This window comes from Molossus molossus, unplaced genomic scaffold (assembly GCF_014108415.1).
Source record: "Molossus molossus isolate mMolMol1 unplaced genomic scaffold, mMolMol1.p scaffold_m16_p_14, whole genome shotgun sequence".
Lineage (NCBI taxonomy): Eukaryota > Metazoa > Chordata > Mammalia > Chiroptera > Molossidae > Molossus > Molossus molossus.
Window position 1 is genome coordinate 37,841,477 of NW_023425349.1, and position 19,521 is coordinate 37,860,997.

General features: G+C 44.4%; 2 protein-coding genes across 2 annotated transcripts in view; one reads left to right on the forward strand and one right to left on the reverse strand.

Annotated features, from left to right (window-relative positions):
* GOLM1 (golgi membrane protein 1) overlaps nucleotides 1-19,521 on the forward strand; it is a 55,034-nt gene that overhangs the window by 32,165 nt on the left and 3,348 nt on the right. The window contains exons 6-9 of the mRNA XM_036260659.1: nucleotides 7,306-7,435; nucleotides 12,935-13,094; nucleotides 13,751-14,017; nucleotides 15,146-15,259. Coding sequence (XP_036116552.1) covers nucleotides 7,306-7,435; nucleotides 12,935-13,094; nucleotides 13,751-14,017; nucleotides 15,146-15,259 — 671 coding nt within the window. The remainder of the gene's footprint in view (nucleotides 1-7,305; nucleotides 7,436-12,934; nucleotides 13,095-13,750; nucleotides 14,018-15,145; nucleotides 15,260-19,521) is intronic.
* LOC118629939 (60S acidic ribosomal protein P1-like) lies at nucleotides 4,480-5,945 on the reverse strand. Its single transcript, XM_036261651.1, has 3 exons — nucleotides 5,906-5,945; nucleotides 4,779-4,866; nucleotides 4,480-4,697 (listed from the first exon to the last, which is right to left on the reverse strand). The coding sequence occupies exons 1-3, from the start codon at nucleotides 5,943-5,945 to the stop codon at nucleotides 4,511-4,513; spliced, it is 315 nt and encodes a 104-aa protein (XP_036117544.1). The 3' UTR covers nucleotides 4,480-4,510.

A 19,521-nucleotide genomic window follows, 5' to 3' on the forward strand; every position in this document is an offset into this window, starting at 1 on the left:
CTGAGGGCAGCAGGCGGGTCCAGCATAATCTCCACTCGCCCTCCCCATTACAGCACATGCAGGGCTCTGTGGGACGGTTCTGGTCCCTGTGAGGAGTCGGGTCCTTCAGAAAGAATGCACTTTATAGTGTGAGTGTGAGCAGTGCTTCAGAGAGCCATGGCAAAATGTTAGCCAGTGGGCTCGGACTACAAGATAAATGAGAGGGCAGTTCTCCTTAGCGGGAAATGACTTACTCAATATACTTTAAAGCTTAATATAACTTAACACTCTGTGAAGCGCAGGCAAACTGGTTAGGTCAGTAAATCTAAACCTTTAAAAGTGTGTTCACTACTAACCTATGGACACAGACATTAGGGTGGTGAAGGCTTGGGGCAGGATGGGAACCGGAAGAAGGGGGGACCATAAGGGAGGATGGGGGGACATCTATAATACTCTCTCAACAATAAAGATTTAACTGAAAAAAAAAGTGTGTTCTAGAAGTGCTCAGATGTGACCTAAGTCCAGCTCCCTGACCAAGAGGCTTGTTGGCGTAGTACCAGTATGCTATATTGCCTTTGTTTTCTTGAGGCTTTTAAGTGTCCAGATTTCTACAGTGAGAATGGAGTACTTTAATTTTCCCAGCTTTATTGAGGTATGATCGACAGATGTGTATATTTAAGGTGTAAAACATGATGTTATGATATACATTGTGAAATGCTGCCCCTGACCAAGCTAATTAACCATCCATAATCTCACGTACTTGCTTTTTTTTGTGCCTGGTGAGAACACTTAAGCTGTTCTCTTAGTAAATTCCAGGTATGCAATACATTATTATTAACTTAGTCACCATGCTGTACATTAGACCTCTGGCTTATAGCTGACATCTGTTTTAAGCTAATAATAACTTCAGTCACATATAAAAACTACACATTTACTCATTGGAGTACTTTTATAATCAAAATAAAACAAAAAACTTTAAAAAAGTTAGCAAAACCAAGTAAGATAGTAAAAAACCAATTTAGAGGATAGAGAATGAAATTGTAGTTGGTGTATTTTTTTTTTCCTCATAAAAACAGTATAACTCAGGTACAGAAAGTTTGGGATTTGGGGATGTCCAGCCACCCATGACCCCAGACTATTTTCTCTGACGTACTACTCATCTGGTCTCTGCCCAAGTTCACACAAATTCTTTACAAATTGTACTCACCATTAATATTTTTTTTAAATATGTTTTTCATTTTAGAGAGAGAAGAAGGGAGAGGGAGAGGGAGAAAGAACCATGTGAGAGAAACATCGATTGGTTGCCTCCCAAATATACTCTGACCCAGGACCGAACCTGCTACCTGGGCATGTGCCCTGATTGGGAACCGAACCAGCTACCCCTTGGAACACGGGATAATGCTCCACAAACTGAGCCACACCAACCAGGGCTCACCATTAAACTTTTTAAATCATTTTTTTACTTACTTGCATTATGTATATATAAAAATTGGTTTTGTTCTGAAATGTTTCACTGTTAAAAATGGGTTGTTAATATTCAATACTATGGAGGTATCAAATTTAATTCACCATTTTTCTGTTTGTTGGATATTTAGGTGACTTTTAAGTTTTGGTTATTCTAACTGGCCTGATAGTAATACCTGTAACTTTTCAAAATTATCATTTTGGATTAGTTCCTTCTAAAAAGTACTCAACTCCAGGCTTAGTGTGTCATTTGGTGTAAATGGCCAGACTGCCTTCTGAAAAGATTTTGGGCATCTGCATGGTGACGAGACTAAGTTTCCTCACACCTGTTGCCCTTGTAGGGATTCTGATGTCTTCCAAAAGATTGTCCACTCACCACATATCTTCCTGGTCACTTTAGAAATATATTTCTATTGATTTTTTTTTTAGAGAGGAAGGAAGGGGGAGAGAGAAACATCTATCGGCTGCCTCCTGCACGCCCCCTACTGGAGATCGGGCTCGCAACCCAGGCATGTGCCCTGACTGGGAATTGAACCAGGACCTCTCAGTCCATGGGACGACTCTCAACCCACTGAGCCGCACCGACCAGCTTCTTCCTGATCACTTAAAACTAAATACAACTCAAACCAGGAACCCCCAAATACATAAATATGCAAAGGACATGTGTAGTCAGTACATAGGAAACATAAGAAAATATGCATATAGAATCTTACTCAGCTAGGCAAGTGGTTCTCAGTGGGTGGTGTTTTGCCCAAGGAGACTTTTGGCAGACAGTTATGGTTGTCACAACACGGAAGAGGGTGCTACTGGCATTTAGCGGGTAGAAAGCTGCTAAGCTTTCTACAAAGACAGGGCTCCTCCCACAACAAAGTTTTGCTTGCCCCAAAAAACCCATAGTGCCGAGTTGAGAAACCCTGAGTGAGGCTGGTAGTCAACAATAACTGTCAGACAAAAATGAAGTGCTCCAGTCTTATTATTACTCATCCTTGGAAGACACCTAAATGCACACATTTCCCTTCCATTGACTGCCATGCAATAAGCCATTAATGGCCTCACTTGATATATTTGACCCAGAAGATTTTAGCTAGACATCAACCAGGGCCCGGTGATGGGTCAGCTCTGCTTGCCAAACAGGAGCATTCAGACACGCATTGAGCAGAATGTTCTCACCTGGGTTGGCTGTGTGTGCAGGACACACTGTTTTTCTCTCAGGAGGATTGAAAACTCTGGCTGAGCACATTTATTTCATTAGTTGTGTCCAAAGCCCTGAACTAGATGCAAGATGCTTACCAGGCATGATGTTCACGGAATGTTGAAAGCTGGAAAATGTTCGTTGTTCTTAACTTTCTTTAGATTATAGACCCTTAGTGAGGATCTAATGAAAGGTATGAACACCTCGTTAGCAAATTTGTAAGTGGACATATACACAAGGTTGTTTGTCAGGATCCCACAAATTGAAGGCACAGCTTTGAATATATGTCCATTTATAAACTTGCTCATCGTCCGTTAAAACACCCCCTCTGGCCCTGGCCTGTTTGGCTCAGCGGTTAGGGTATTAGCCTGCGGTCCAGAGGGACCCAGGTTCGGTTCCCGCTAAGGGCACGTACCTCAGTTGCAGTTTGTCCCCGGCCCTGGTTTGGTCGTGCGGGTGGCAGCCACTTGATGTGTCCTGTTCACATCGATGTTTCTCTCTCTTTCTCTCCTCTCTCCCCCTCCTACTCTATCTGTACAAAAAATGGGAAAGTGTCCTCGGGTAAGGATTAAAAAAAAACAAAAAACCCCTCTGGTCTCAACATTTTATATAAGGTGGTGCTGAGAATGAAGCACCTGGCAGAAATGCCAGGTTTCCTGATGAACAAGTCAGTGTTCTGCAGATGTCAGAGTCAGCACACATCCCCATTTCTTACTGCTACCCCGTGGCAGACATCACTAAGCCATTACTGTACCTGGTCCAAACACAGCCTTCCATTCTCTCCCCAAAGCACCTGGAGTTGGTGTGTGAGATGAGATGCCAGGGCCATGAGGAAGTAGAGTTGGAGTTGGTGGAATATAATTAGTAACACTCTGACGTCAGCACCCGGGATAATTAGGACGTTCTGATTATCCATTCTGAGCACATTGCTTCATAGTCTTCCAGACGTCAGCTGCACCAGTTGGGATCATCTCGGGGGCCCCAGTGTTATGTCTCTACATTTTAGCTCCAGTTAATGCCTGAACACTTACCATATAGGTGTAAGAAAAAGCCAGCCTGAGACCTCCAGGATGTAACACTGTCACGATCTGTCTAACCTGTGTCTCAGAATTTGAGCTTCCTTCTGAGGTTGTTCCTTTTACTGTTGTCGAGTTGGAGTATGGAAATCTGACCTTAATCTGATCTGTAAGGCCCTTTGTTCTTGATTTTGGCAAGGTTGAGAGCAGGCAAAGACATTATTTCCTTTTGTAGGTTGAAAGGTTCAGGAATGGCCCTGCACCTGCCCCTTTGCTAGTCCCGAGCTTCTGTGAAATTGTTGGATAACAGTGAATTGGACACATCTAGTTTTTTCAGTATACCGATGTCTTTTTGTTCACTGTGCTAAGCTATTGGGTTACTAGTCTACCACCTGTGGCTTGCGTGTGTGTGAATGTTATATAAATGAATTTTCACCAAATCTCTTGATCTATAAACTGTGCAGGGTCAGGAACTCTGTCTTCCGTTATTTCTAAAGTACCTGATGTCCTTCTGTGTGTGTGGTATGCTGAGATCCACTGAGCCCTGCTGGGTGCACTGATGGGTGCATTGCAGGAGTTAGGGGTTGAGTGTGTTTATACTTGGCTGTGAAATGCATGTGACCAGAAGAGGCGGTGTGTGGTAGAGCAATGCACACTCAGGAAACCACAGTCTGGCTTCTTTTTCTTTTCTTTCTTTCTTTCTTTCTTTCTTTCTTTCTTTCTTTCTTTCTTTCTTTCTTTCTTTCTTTCTCTCTTTCTTTCTTTCTCTCTTTCTTTCTTTCTCTCTTTCTTTCTTTCTCTCTTTCTTTTTCTTTCTATTAACAGAGTTCAGCTTTTTATTGAATGTGTTACAAAAGATTTAGTCAAAAAGACCAAAGCCCATGTCAGCATCAGACTCCTCAGACTCTTCTTTCTTCGCTTCCACTTTCTTCTCCTCAGCTGGTGCAGCAGCCGTGGAGGGGGCAGCACTAGCTGCTGGGGCAGGTCCACCAGCCCCTACACTGCAAATGAGGCTCCCAGTGTTGACATCGGCCAGAGCCTTTGCAAATAAGCCTGGCCAGAAGGGTTCAACATTTACACCTGCTGCTTTAATGAGGAATGAGGGCATTGATCTTATCCTCCGTCCCGTCACCTCATCATCGTGCAGAGTAAGGGCCGAGTAGATGTCGGCGAGCTCTGAGACGGGCCATGGCGTGGCCGAGGGCTGGGCGAGCGCTGCCGGCAGCGGTACTAGTCTGGATGAAGTGAGGGCCTCACCCCACCGCGGCCTTCGCTTCCTCCGCTTCCTCGGACGGACAGCACCTTACCTTACCGGCAGCTGGGGAAAGGGGCTTCTGTTTCAACCTCACGCCTTCTCTCTCTGCAACCCTGGATGGTGTCCGTCCAGTCACCTCTTATCTTCCTTATTTGTACAAGGGTAATTCTCTCAATCACTTTATTTTTAAAAACATTTTTTAAAAATTGATTTTAGAGAGGAAGAAAGAGAGAGAGAGAGAAATGTCAATGAGAGAACATCGACTGGCCGCCTCCTGCCTGCCCCCCACTGAGGATGGGGCCCACAACCTGGGCATGTGTCCTGACCAGGAATCAAACCGGCGACCTCTTGGTGCATGGGTCAGCGCTCAACCACTGAGCCACACTGGCCTGAGTAGCTATTGTTTCTTAATCAAACTAGATCATTTTCATGAGTGCTCATATAAACCACCAAAAATACTTCTTAGGAAAAGCCATTTAGAATTGGGTCCTGAAGAATGGGGAATAAGAGGGAGATTAGGACTTGTTCTAGAAGAGAGAGAGAACTGGGGAGCTCAGGGTGGTCTGTCTGGGCAAGGCCCATCGTATCATATTGTCAGGGCATGAGTGAAAAAGCAGTATCTCGGGGGTGGGCATAAAATGATTAGTTGTGTGGGCCTTGCTCGAAGTCTCCTTCCTAGATTCTGATGACGTGAATCTTAGGTCTTCAATTGCAGTCACCTAGTCACTGAAACTATGTTTTTGTTTTTAATTTCCCCAGTCAGTTTTTACCTGTGTTCAGATGGGGTGATATCTATTGTGCTATCTTTCAGTTCACTGAGCCTTTTCTCCACTGGGTTTTTGATTTTGGTTATTGGATTTTTAAGTTCTAAAAATTCCATTTGATTCCTCCTTAAATCTTCTATTTCATTTCTAAGATTTTCTGTTTCTTTACTGAGACTATTTTTTCATTTGCTTCAAGCATATGTTTTAAATGCTGATGGAAATATTTTTCTGGTACCTGCCTTATAATCTGTCAGATCATTTAACTTCTCTGTCATGTCGATATTGATATCTGTTGATTCTCTTTTCAGTCAGTTTGAGATCTTCCTGGTTCTTGATGTGATGAGTGATTTTTGATGGAAGCCTCTGGGGCAGTGGCGAAAGCCCTGACTCTTCATTGACATCCTCATGGGGCGATGTGGGACCTCATTACTGCCAGTCAGGGGTAGAAAGGCTGGCTTCCCATGTACTCTCCAGTGACCCCACTGGGTTCTTTAGGTCCAAAGTCCCTAGCTGGTTTGCCTTTTTCTCTTCACCTTTCTGAGTCTTCTTATGTTTGTTTTAAATATAGTGTCCAGGGTTTCTAGTTGTGCTTAATGGAGGAATAGGGAAAAATACCTCTATTCCATCTTGGAAGTCAAAATTCAATTCAATTTTGACACTGCTCAGAATTAGCACAAACCTCACAGATTAAGGGGCTCAGGCCCATAAGACTGCCCCTACTTCACACCCCAGCCGAAAGTTCTGGGTGTTCCCAAGCCACCTGTACTTTTGTCTGCCTGCCTGCGAATTCAGGGCTTCCCACGAGCCCCTCGGGTATGGTTCTTTAGAACAACTTAGAGAACTCAAGAAAGTTCCTTACTTACAGTTACAGTCTGATTATAAAGGATACAACACAGGAACAGCTAAAAGATGGTAGAGTCCCACAGGCAACGTCTGGGGTGAGGTGGGGTAGGCAGGAGCTTCTGTGGGAGTTGGGGTGCCACCTTTCTGGTACACACGTACGTTCTCCAGCTGGGAAGCTCGAGGAGCGACGTGGTCCAGAGTGTCCGTCTGAGGTTTTATTACTTAGACGTGATCGATTAAGTCATCGGTCACATGACCGAACCCAATCTCCAGGCCCTCCCCTCCCCCTGGAGGATGGGGGTGGGGCTGAAAGTCCTAGCCCCTTAGTCACAGGATGGTTCCTCTGGCCACCGGCCCCTCCTGAAGCTTAGGGTCCTCTCCATGCGCCAGCTCATTAGCATAAACTCAGGTATGGTCCTGGGCCTCAATATGACTAACGGAAGCCACTCCTATTACTCAGGGAATGCCAAGGGCATTAGGAGGTCTGTGCAGGTAGCCAGGGACAAAGACCGAATTTTTGTTTTTTTAAATTATATCACAGATTATGTTTTAAAAATTGTTTTGTTCTAACCTATAAAGTCTGTCTGTTTTAGAACAAGGTGACATATTAGTGAGTTTCAATCCACTACAGTTTTCTCATCATTTAGCAGTTGCCTTACGTATCATCTTTAGATAAAGCGTCTGGAGCAGCAAAAGGGTGAGCTGTGGCTTTGACAGAGTAGATTTCACAGTCCCGGCAGGGACACGCTCGGCACACCGGTAGCTGTCTGTCCTTTCCTTCTGTCACCAAAGGAGCCAGTGCATCAGTCAGATGCAGGAGGTGAAGGAGCAGTGTGAGGAGCAGATAGAAGAAGTCACCAAGAAGGGCAATGAAGCCGTGGCTTCCAGAGACCCGAGTGACAAAAAGGAACAAAGCCTGCAGGTAATTCCGGCTTTTTCTGCCAGTGATTTCCAGAAGGTATTCCCAGCCCTCTTCAGGCATTTGGTTCCCTTGTCTGCTGTCTGGTTGGCTCTGTTCTCCTCTCCCTAGTGGGTTTGCTTCTGTGAGACACCACAGCCTGGGCCTGGGAGGGCGGGACTCCGGGTAGGCTGGCCTCGGGTCCCAGCCCCGCGCTCTGGGCTCTGCCAGGGGCACTTCCCTTACAGCTCACAGCCAGCTTGGGAGGCAGTGGCTGTTATTTTCCTGTTTTGAAGGTGCTGGGACCCACGATGATGGTTAAATACTGTGGCCAAGGTTACACCATCAGAGCCCGTGCTGTAGGATGCCTCCCGTGCAAGCACAGCCCATGGAATTGCTTCCGCAAGATCTTTGGGTTTTTTTTTGTTGTTGTTTTTTTTTTATCCTCATCCGAGGACATTTTTCCATTTTTTGTACAGAGTGGGAGGGAGAGAGAGGAAGAGAGAGAGAGGGAAACATCGATGTGAAAGGGACACATCGAGTGGTTGCCACCCGCACGACCAACTAGGGCCGGGGACAAACTGCAACCGAGGTACGTGCCCTTAGCAGAACCGAACCCGAGTCTCTCCGGACCGCAGGAGGACGCTCTAACCGCTGAGCCAAACCGGCCAGGGCAAGATCTTTGTTTTTATTTTAAAATGTAACAGCTTTGTTGAAGTATAATTAATATACCATACAGTTCACCTGTATATTTGTAATTTGTTGGTTTTTAGTATATTCACAAAGTTGTGAAATCATCACAATCGATTTGAGAACATTTTATTACCCCCAAAGAAACCCCATACTCATTAGCCCCCCCCCCCAACACTTCCCCTCGAACCCTAGACAACCACAGGCCATTTTCTGTGTCTGTAGAGTTGCCTGGTCTGGACGTTTTGTATCAGTGAAATCATACAGTATGTGATGTTTTGTCTGACTTCTTTCATTAATGTATTCAAGGTTCATCCACGTTGTAGCTTTATTTTTTTATGGCTGAATAATATTCCATTGTATGATGTACCACTTCTCTTTGTTCATTTGTCAGTTGATAGTTGTTTGGGTTATTTCTGTTTTTTGACGTTAATGAGTAATGTTGCTATGGACATTCATGTATACATTTTTGTGTAGACATAAGTTTTTATTGCTGGGTCATGGTTACTGTTTAATGTATTGAGAAACTGCCAGTCTGTTTTTGGAAAGTGATCATAACCATTTTACATTTTCAGCAGCAGTTATAAGGGTTTGAGTTTCTCCACATCCTTGTCGGTTCCTGTTATTATCTGTCTTTTACATTTCAGCCATTTTAGTGAGTGTGGAGTGGCATTTCATTGTGGTTTGGAGTTGCGTTTTCCTAATAACTAAAAGTGTTGAATATCGTCTCGTGTGCTTATTGACCATTTGTATGTCAGACCCTTTGTCCATTTTTAACGTTATTTTTTACTGAGTTGTAAGAGTTCTTCATGTATCCATACATATATACAGCTATTGGATATATGATTTGCAGATTTTTTTCTCATTCTGTGAGTTATTTTTCACTTTCTTGTTGGTGTTCATTGAAGCAAAAAGTTTTTTTTTTTTTAATTTTATTTTTTATCCTCACCCGAGGACATTTTTCCATTTTTGTTGTTGTTGTTGTTCAAGTAGAGTGGGAGGGAGAGAGAGGAACACAGAGAGAGAGAGAGAAACATCGATGTGAAAGGGACACATCGAGTGGCTGCCACCCGCATGACCAACCAGAGCCGGGGACAAACTGCAACCGAGGTACAAGCCCTTAGCGGGAACCGAACCCGGGTCTCTCGGGACCGCAGGCCGACGCTCTAACCGCTGAGCCAAACCAGCCAGGGCAAAGCAAAAAGTTTTAAATTTTGATGAGGTTATATTTATTTATATCTTGTGTTGCTTATTCTTTTGATGTCATATCTAAAAATACGTTGCCTCACCCAAGGTCATGAAGATTTACTCCTCCATTTTCTTCTCAGAGTTTTGTAGTTCTTCATGTTTAGTTCTTACATTTAGTCCTATGATCCATTTTGAGTGAATTTAAATTTTGTATATGCTGTGAGGGTAGGGATTCAACTTCATTCTTTTGCATTGGATATCCAGTTGTCTCAGCACTATTTATTGTGGAAAAAAATCCTATTCTTTCCCACAATGAATTATCTTGGCACCCTTTCAAAAATCAGTTTGCTATCAACATGAGAGTTTATTTCTGGACTCTCACTTTTATTTCATTGTCTGTCCTATGTCAGTACCTTACACACAGTCTCGATTACTGTAGCTTAATAGTAAGCTCTGAAATCAGGAAGAGTGCTTCCTCCCACTTTGTTCTTTTTTCCCCCCTAAGATCATTTTGGCTATTCTGTATCCATTGGCTTTCCATATGAATTTTAGGATCAGTTTATCAATTTCTTTAACAAAGCCAAGTGGGATTTTGAGAGATTACATTGAATCTGTAGTTTGAGGAGCATTGCCATTTTAGCAACATTAAGTCTTTTTTTTTTTTAATGTATAAAATGGGATATCTTCCACTTAAGTCCTTTAAAAATATCTTTTAACAATGTTTAATGGTTTTCAGAAGTCTTGCACTTCTTTTGTTCAATTTATTTCTAAGCAGTTTTTGGTGATATTATAAATGGAATTTTTTTTTTTTAATCCTCACCCGAGGACATTTTTCCATTTTTTGTTCAGACAGAGTGGGAGGGGAAAAGAGGAGGGGAGAGAGAGAGGAACATCAATGTCAAAGGGACACACTGAGTGGTTGCTGCCTGCGTGACCCAATCAGGGCTGGGGACAAACTGCAACCAAGGTACATGCCCTTAGCGGGAACTGAACCTGGGCCTCTCTGGACCGCAGGCTGACGCTCTGATTGCTCAGCCAAACCAGCCAGGGCTGGAATTGTTTTCTTAATTTTATTTTTAAATGATCTATTGCCGCCCTAGTCAGTTTGGCTCAGTGGTTATAGCGTTGGCCTGTGGTCTGGAGAGACCCGGGTTCAGTTCCCGCTAAGGGCATGTACCTTGGTTGCAGTTTGTCCCCGGCCCTGGTTGGGTCACGCAGGTGGCAACCACTCGATGTGTCCCTTTCACGTCGATGTTTCTGTTCCTCTCTTTCCCTCCCACTCTATCTGAACAAAGAATGGAAAAATGTCCTCCGGTGAAGATAAAAAAAAAAAAATCTATTGCCAGTGTATAGATATGCAGATATTTTTTTATTGATCCTATATCTAGCAAACTTGCTAAACTTGTTTAATCTGATTTTTTGTTTGTTTTGTGATTCCTTTGAATTTTTTATATACAAGATTATGTCATATAAAAGTTGAGGTAGTTTTACATGTTTCTTTCCAATCTGGATGCCTTTTCTTTTTCTTGCCTAATTGCTCTGGCTAGAACCTCCAGTACAATGTTTTTGATCACAGAGGGAAACCATTAACTCTTTTACCATTAAGTTTGATATTAGCTGTATGTTTTTCATAGATATATTTTGTCAAGTTGAGGAAGTTCCCCTCGAAATTTGTTGACTATTTTTTATAAAGAAGTGTTGGATTTTGCCAAATATTTTTCTGCATCATTGAAATGATATTGTATTTTTTGTCTTTCATGCTTATTGATATGGTATTACAGTAATTGATTTTTAAATGTTAAACTAACCTTGCATTCCTGAGATAAATCACACTTGGCCATGGTATATAATTCTTTTATGTGTTGCTGGATTTGATTTGCTATTTTTTTTTTTTTTTTTCCTTATTTTTTTTTTTTTTTATCCTCACCCGAGGACATTTTTCCATTTTTTGTTCAGGTAGAGTGGGAGGGAGAGAGAGGAACAGAGAGAGAGAGAGAAACATCGATGTGAAAGGAACACATCGAGTGGCTGCCACCCGCACAACCGACCAGGGCCGGGGACAAACTGCAACCGAGGTACATGCCCTTAGCGGGAACCGAACCCGGGTCTCTCCGGACCGCAGGCCGACGCTCTAACCGCTGAGCCAAACCTGCCAGGGCATACTTATTATTTATTTATTATTTCTCACCTGAGGATATTTTTCTAGTTATTATTAGATAGAATGGGAGGGAGGGAGAGAGAGAGACAGAGAGAAACATCAATGTGTTAGAGCCACATTGACTGGTTGCCTCCCGCACCTGACCAGGGCCGGGGACAAACTGCAACTGAGGTACAAGCCCTTGACTGGATCCAAACCTGGGACTCGTTAGTCTGCAGGCTGATGCTCTAACTGCTGAGCCAAACCGGCCAGGGCTGATTTGCTAATATTTTGTTGATGATTTTGATGTCTATATAAGGGATATTGGTCTGTAGTTTTTTGTAATGCTGGGGTTGGGGATCGAACCTGCAATCCAGGTACATGCTCCTGACTGGGATCAAACCCATGATCCTTCGGTCCATGGGCCAACACTCTAACCATGAAGCCAAACTGGTCAGGGCAGATTTTCTACTTTTTGAGTCAGTTTTAGTAGTTTGTGTTTTTCTAGGAACATGGCTATTTCACATAAGTTATCAGTCTTGTTGACAAACAGTTGTTCATAGTATTCCCTTATAAATAATAATACCTTTGTATTTATGTACAATTAGTAGTATTGTCCCCTTTCATTTTTGATTTTAGTAACTTGAGTCTACTCTCTTTTTTTCCGCAGTTAATCTGGCTAGAGGGTTGTCAACTTTGTTCATATTTTCAAAAAATTAAGTTGGTTTCATTGATTTTTCTCTATTGTTTTTCTGTTCCTTATTTAATTAATTTCTTTAATCTTTATGATGTCCTTCTTCGAGTAGCTTCAGTTTGCTCCTGTTTCACCATTATCTTACAGTGAAAGTTTGTTATTGATTTCGAGATCTTTCTTTTTTCTTAATGTAGGGCTATAAATTTTCCTCTAAGCACTGCTTTAGCTGCTTCCCAATGTTTGGTATGTTGTGTTTTTTTCTTTTAATTTTTTTCAAGTACTTTCCAACTTGCCTTGTGTTTCTTTGATCCATTGGTTATTTAGGAATATGTTGCCTAATTTTCACATATTTGTGAATTTCTCAAATTTTATTCTGTTATGATTAATAATTAGATTCCACTGTGATTGGAAAACATATTTTATGTGATTTCAGTCATTTTAAATTTGCTGAGGCTTGTTTTGTGGCCTAGCATCTGTCTGTCCTGGAGACTATCCATTGTACACGTGAGAAGAACGTGTATTCTGCTCTTGTTGGGTTGAGGGTTCTATCAATGTCTAGTCTGTCTAGTTTCTTTTTCCTTGTTGATCTTCTGCCCACTTGTTAACCCATCACCGAAAGTACTTTCTGGGAGATCTTGACTCCACCTCAGATCTTCTGATTTATGCCTGTTGGTGGGGTAGATCATGGCATTTCTCAGGGTCTCAGTGTTCTCATTAGTCAGAAAGATGGGGTGGTTCATCACATTGCTTGGGGGTGTTATGAGGTTTGTAGTCACAGAGTCCCCACTCTAGCCATCCTGTGCTCGTGTTTCAGCTCCGAGCTCCCAGTGAGCCTCAGCCTAGGTTGCAGGAAGCAGGCCTGTCCCAGGCAGAGGTGCCACAAATGGAAGAAAACATACCCAGCAACAGTGAGCCCCAGACACCAGCCCCCAGTTCTGAGGCAGCTTTGGACTTGAGGAGAGAGGGTGAGAAAGGTAAGTGAAGCTTGGTAATTACATGTGTAAACCCTATTCAGAGCCCTATTCAAATAAAAAACATAGTGGCAGCTCGAGCCCCCCACTCCGAACGAACACTCTGAGGGCACAGTGTGTTGCTGGAGGCGGCGGCAGGCTTGATCGTGGGGCTGCACCTGGCAGGTGTCTCTCTGGGCACCTGGAATGGGGCTGCAGGGCTTTTTCTCTGTCTGTTGGGCTCTGCCTTGTTTTGTGGCAGCTGTGTAAAGCAAGGTCTAGGTCAGGACTTTATTGAGGATGTTGGTGGGACTGTGGGATCCTGGAAGGGTAGCTGAGTCCTAGGCACCTGTCAGTGGCTCTCAAGTACTTGTCTCCAACATGTGACGATCAAGTAACCTCAGCATGGCATCTTCCTCCACGTGTAAGCTGTCACTGTAAGTAAGATAGTTTCTGAACCATTTTCCTCTTCCTCATGGCTCTGAAGTGAGCTGCAGGCATAGGGAGGACTGGAGTCTTCTGCCGAGGTCCCTACATAAATTACCCAGCTTCCCCACCCGTCCACAGCCTACTCCATCCAAAGTCCTTGGGAGGGCTCTGGGAGTTGAGTGGTATGAGGGTTTTTGTTTTGATGAAATTAAATGCCAGTGATGCTACACCTAACAATGTTCTGTGCACAGAGGAAACCAATGACATCCAGGTTGTCAGCGAGGAGGAGCTTCAGAAGGACCGCCTGGGGCTGCCGCAGGAGCCAGCCCAACAGCAGATTGTGGAGGCAGACAGACATGCGGGCAGAAGAGGAGTGGGAGATGCTAGAGACCTTGGCCAAACCCCACAGGTGCCTGCCACCCTGTTGATGAGCCAGGAAAATCAGGAGGTGGAGGAGCCCGAGCGGGACGAGCTTGTGGTCCAGGATGGGCAGGAGGAGCAGGATGCTGACGAGGAAGGTGGGTGGTGGACCGCCTGCTGACTGCCTTCCCAGTCTCCTTGCCGACAGGGTCCCCGTGAAGTGGACCAAACAGCAGCCACGTTCTGGTGGTCATTTTGTTTGTTCGGTGTCTGTTATCCAGTAGGAGACAGGAGGGAAGGGCAATGCACTCCCTGGCTCGTGAGTTTTCAGAAACAGTATTCACAGGGAGCCAGGCAGCTTTTCAGATGGAGACCGTGGTGGGTTCTTAGCGTCAGAAAGAGCAGGCCTCCTGGCAGGCAAACCAGGTGCCTTGTCCTTGTCGCCCCACTTCCACGTGCAGAGTCACCTGTTAGTGTCCAGTGAGGTGGTGGGAGGAGGGACGGAGGGAAGGAGGGAAGGAAATTACTTTTCAGGAAAGGGACTCGTGAATCCTACCTTTTTGGTTTGGTGACTTTTCTTTTTGTTTAAAGTAAAGTGTGGGAAACTGAGATCAACAGAAAATATTCTGGGATGTAGTAAAGCTGAAAAATGTCAACCCCAGCTGAGCCAGGAGCACTTAAATAGAAGACACCTGACAAGAGCGGACTTTCCCAGGCGTACTTTAAAACAAGATTTCGTTTACTTACCTATGGACATATATAACGTGTTTGCAAGAAACCCTAGACTGTGTCTGTGGAGTGCATTTTGTCCTGATCTTCTCTTCCAGTGGCTGTTCTCTCCAGGGATGGGTGTGGTGGTGAAGGATCGAATTCTGTATGTGTGATGGGAAATTTTACCCTTTGGCCCCCAACTCAACTTCCTTCTTTCGGAGCAATGAGCTATACTAAGGAGATGCCGTCATTAACTAGAAACCTTTCGTTTCCCAAAACATTGGTGTCTTCTCTAACTTTGAGTTGATTGTCTCTTTAAAGAACTGGGATTTGGGTTCAGCTAGCTAGTTACCCCATTTATGTAGGCTCGGAGTTGAAGTGGACTTAGCGAGCAGAGGTCCTGCACGGTGTCTGCACGGGAGCCAGCACGAGGCCCTGTCAGTTCCTGAGGTGTGGCAGAAAGATCTGACCGTGAAACCGTGGTTGGGATGACCCCGGTGTCTGGCTCTGGTGTGTCTATGGCATTGAAAGAGAAATGATGTAGTTTGTCTTATGTGTCTGTGCCCACTTTACAGGGAGAAACCAGCAAACCATGGGAGGAGATGACGACTATAACATGGATGAAAATGAGGCGGAGTCCGAGACCGACAAGGAGGCCGCCCTTGCAGGGAATGACAGAAACGTGAACGGTAATAACTCCTGGGCGGCGGGGCGCTTCGTTCTAGTGCAGTGTAACGACCAACTCTGTGGTCCTCCACCACAGAGGCAAGGAACCCCAACAATGCTACTGTAAGTGAGCCACCATTTGAAGACTCTCTTTTCTTCAGAAGCCTTTGAATGTAGGAGCAGTGGAGGGAGATGCGGGGTTAGGGAGCGTGCTCAGTGGGGCTCCAGCCCTCGGAGTCCGTTCCCAGCGAAATGGCCGGGTCTCCACGTGGTCTGCGGCACCAATCAGAGGGCCCCAATCCTGTGCTCTTGGTATGGTTAGGATTTTGAATTTTTGAGGCGTCCAGGCCAGGGGTGTGTCAGGTTCTGGATGTGTTGGCTGTGCTGTGACTGGATTCAGGTTGGGTGTGTTTGCAGCTCCCGTGGGTTCCTCTTGGGTCACACCAAGAGGCACGTGACGGCAGGTTGACATCTTGGTGAGGCGGTGCCCCTGGTCTCTCCCTGGCAAAAGCCCATCTTCTTGTGTAATTAATATTCATTTAGAATGGGATAGAATTGACCTCCAGAACTGTTCAGTGATTCTCTTATGTATATCGTGCAGTGATGGCCACAGCTAGTTCACATCCAGCATCTCAGAGGAATTCAGTATATTTTTTCGTATGTATCATCAGGCCCTGCTGCTGACCACAGCCACCACGGCGCATATGCCATCCCCGTGGGGGCTGCTCTGAACTGGTGTGGCTTTACCATCCACTGGAGACCTGGTCCAGGTGTGGCTTTTCTGATCCTGTCACCCTTCACACGTTTTAGCTGCCATTCTGGGGTGTTTTTTTTTTGGTATTAACATTTTTTCCCCATTTTTATTCATTTATTTTTGTTACAGATGTTTCTCTCCCTGCCCCCAGACATCCTCCTCCCCCAGCATTGTCATCTGTGTCCACTGGTTACACAAACCTGTGGTTTAGTTCTTTGGTTTATCTCATCCCTTTCCCCCGAGCCCCTCCTCTGAGGTCTGTCAGTCGGTACTATACTCCTTTCTATGTCTCTGGGTCTATTTTGTTCATCATTATGCTAAGTGAAATAAGCCAATCAGAGAAAGACAAATACCACATGATCTGTTTGTTTGTTTTTTGTCTTATTTTAGAGAGAGGGAAAGAGAAACATCGATGTAAAGGCCCTCCCTACCCCAATACACACTCATTCACTCACATATGTACATACTGGCTTGTTTTAGTATTGCTCTGAACTTATGATTTCCCTCTTAAGATTTTGTTTTTTCTCTCAGATTTTTGATGTTTTAATTCTGTTTTTAAGAGCTCTTTATGTGCTAGAGAGATTGCTCCTTATCTGTGAAGTTGCACATACCTTCTCCCAGTTTGTCTTATTTTTTGCCTCTGGTGTATTTTGCCATGCACAAGTTTCAAAAACTTTTGTATCTTTTATCACCTCTGGATATTGAGTCATAGTTAGAAATGTTTCCTACCTAGAGTTGGAAGGAATTCACCTGAGTTTTCATTGAGTATGCTTACAAAATTTTCCTCTGTTATGAAGAAAAGCGCAGATACAGAAAAAAACACACAAAGCAAATGAGGTTTTAGAAGGTGAACACCCCTAACTGAGCCCCAACCCCAGTCAAGAAGTAGAATGTGGCGGGCCCTCCAGAGGCCCCTCCCTGTGTCCCGTCTCAGCCCCTTCCCTCTCCTTACAGTGACCCCTCTCCTGACCATTCTACTAGGCATTGTCTTGCATTTCTTTCTGGGTTTTTATTGCCCATAGTTTAGTCTTGCCTATTTTCCTATATTCGATATGTCCTTTAGGCATTAGGTCCACGGGGCTCTGTTCCTTTTTTTTTCCTTTGTAGTCCGTTAAACGAGCCAAAGCCAGTGGACTTGGAGTCTCCCCTCAGTCTAGATTGTGCTGATTATATATTCATGTGCAGTTTACTATGTTCTTGTCTCTCTACCTCCTGCAGACCAGCATCTGATGTCCAGAGGCTTGATAAGAATCGGGTTCAGGCTCAGGCCCTTGGCGAGGTGGTGGACAGCGGTCTGTCCTTTCACCAGGAGGGCGCCATGTCTGGCGTCTTTCTCTCTGGGATATAAGTGCCAGTTGATGCTTGGCGCCTTTATTCATTCACTGGGGTTATTCTAAGCCAGCCATCTATTCCATTTGTTAATAGAAATATTTTTGTAAATAAGTTAGTGGTTTTCTTCATTTAGTATAAGCAGAACAAATGCTTGCTTCTCTTTATTTACCAATTCTCACAAATTGTTTGTCAGACTCTGAAGATGGCAATTACAAAGATTTTATAAACTTAGAGATTTAAACATGTTGGATGGGTTTCACCCAATTGCATGTATTGTCCTTTGGAAGTGACCCCATCTGTGGCCAGTGGGCCTCCGCCCCCGTTCGCACCCTCAGGTTCCTTTGTCTCTTTCCTGTCCGCTCGGATACTGCTTCACCCCACACTCAGCTCTTCGAGTTCCCCCCTTTTCTGTCTGTGGGGCTCTACCTGGGAAAGGGCTCTGTTAGCAGCCCTGCAATCAGTTGCAGAGGCCCATGGGGCTCACCTCCACCAGCCCCTCAGTTCTCAGCAAGGCCACTGTGGTCACCTGCCCTGGGAGTAGCAGGAACCCCACTTCCCGCTGCAGTTCTCCAGGGGCCCAGGTACTTCCTAGTGCAAATCTGTTGGCTGGTTGGGGCTCTGTTCTCAGGTCCATCAGATGCTCCATTGCCTCCCTATTTTCTTTCCAGCTTTTGTCACACAGGGAGCTGTCTGTAGTTTGTCTTTAAATGCTTGTATGGGATCTACAGGATTTCTTGCCATCTAGTCTTCCTGTAATGTCCATAGTTTTTGAGTAATTAAGTTGCTTTATCTAGGGACTCTGAGAGATTCAGAAACGATGCCACAGTTGCCACCATCTTTTCAGAATCCTCTCTGCTTTCATATTATACATTCGGTCTCTTGATTCAGATGCATTCCAGGGTATGGGACGAGTCCAGTTTTCTCTCCAGGGCTGCCCAGTTGACTCACCACCACTTCCAGTGGCCGTCTCAAAGCCAGTGATTTGAGATGTTACCTTCATCAAATACTAAATTTCCATGTGTGTTTGGGTCTTATTTGGGGGTTTTCTGTTTCGGTTCCAGTGGTTTCCCTGTTGATTCACATGGTACCACACTGTTCTAACAGCTTTTTCTTTGGATCTGGCAAGGACATGTTGAAGAACATCTCTTTGAATAATGCTTCTTCCTGTTTGATTCCTCTTGCACTGAGAAGTGTGTTAGACCTTCTCATTCTATTCATGTTCTTACCTTTTCACATTTCCCATTTTTCTGTGGTCTGCATGCACAATTTCCTCAGATATGTCTTCTAGCACACAAATTTTTCCTTCAGGTATGCCTTTCCTGTTCTTTAATTCACACTGTGTTTTTAATTGTAATTTTTTTATTTCTAGACTTTCTACTTGACCTTTTTATTTTTATTTTTTTTGGTAATTCTCACCTGAGGATATATATTTTTTTTATCCTCACCCGAGGACATTTTTCCATTTTTTGTTCAGGTAGAGTGGGAGGGAGAGAGAGAAACATCGATGCGAAAGGGACACACCGGGTGGCTGCCACCCGCACGACCAACCAGGGCCGGAGACAAACTGCAACCGAGGTACGTGCCCTTAGTGGGAACTGAACCTGGGTCTCTCTGGACCACAGGCCGACGCTCTAACTGCTGAGCCAAACCGGCCAGGGCATCACCTGAGGATATTTTATTTTCCATTAATTTTTAGAGTGGAAGGGAGAGAGAAAAAAACATGGATGTGAGAGACATGGATCAGTTGCCTCCTGCATGACCCCAACTGGGGCTGGGGATCAAATCCACAATCCAGATATGTCCCTTGACCAGGGATTGAACCTGTGACCCTCCAGTCCAAGGGCTTTGAATATATCACAGAGTTATTTTATATTCTGTGTCGTCCAATGATTTCCCTTAGTGTTTTGTACTTCTCAGCTGTGAGTTTCTAGTTTCCTGGGAACTTGATCTGTGGGAAGTCTCTGAGGACTGAGTTGCAGGTGCATTCTACCAGAGAAGGTAGTTTGCTCTGCCAGTCTCAAGGCGGGCACCACAAACCCGCCTCTTTAACAAAGTGGATTCCCTTCTTCAGGCTCTTTTTGGTTCACACAGAAAATGGGTTGAAATTATATACTTGCACGGTCATCTCGTGTGGTTAAGGATTCCCCATAATCCGCACTCGGCTGTCTTGCTGTCCTTTTCATTGCAGATTTATTTCCC

Coding starts and splice junctions, on each gene's coding strand:
- LOC118629939 (XM_036261651.1), bottom strand. CDS start 5,945: ATGACAGAGAAGTTAAATGATCTGACAGATTATAAGGCAG. Junction 4,867..5,905: donor TCTGACAGATTATAAGGCAG/GTACCAGAAAAA, acceptor CGCTGCCGGCAG/CGCTCGCCCAGCCCTCGGCC. Junction 4,698..4,778: donor CTGCACGATGATGAGGTGAC/GGGACGGAGGAT, acceptor GCCAGGCTTATT/TGCAAAGGCTCTGGCCGATG.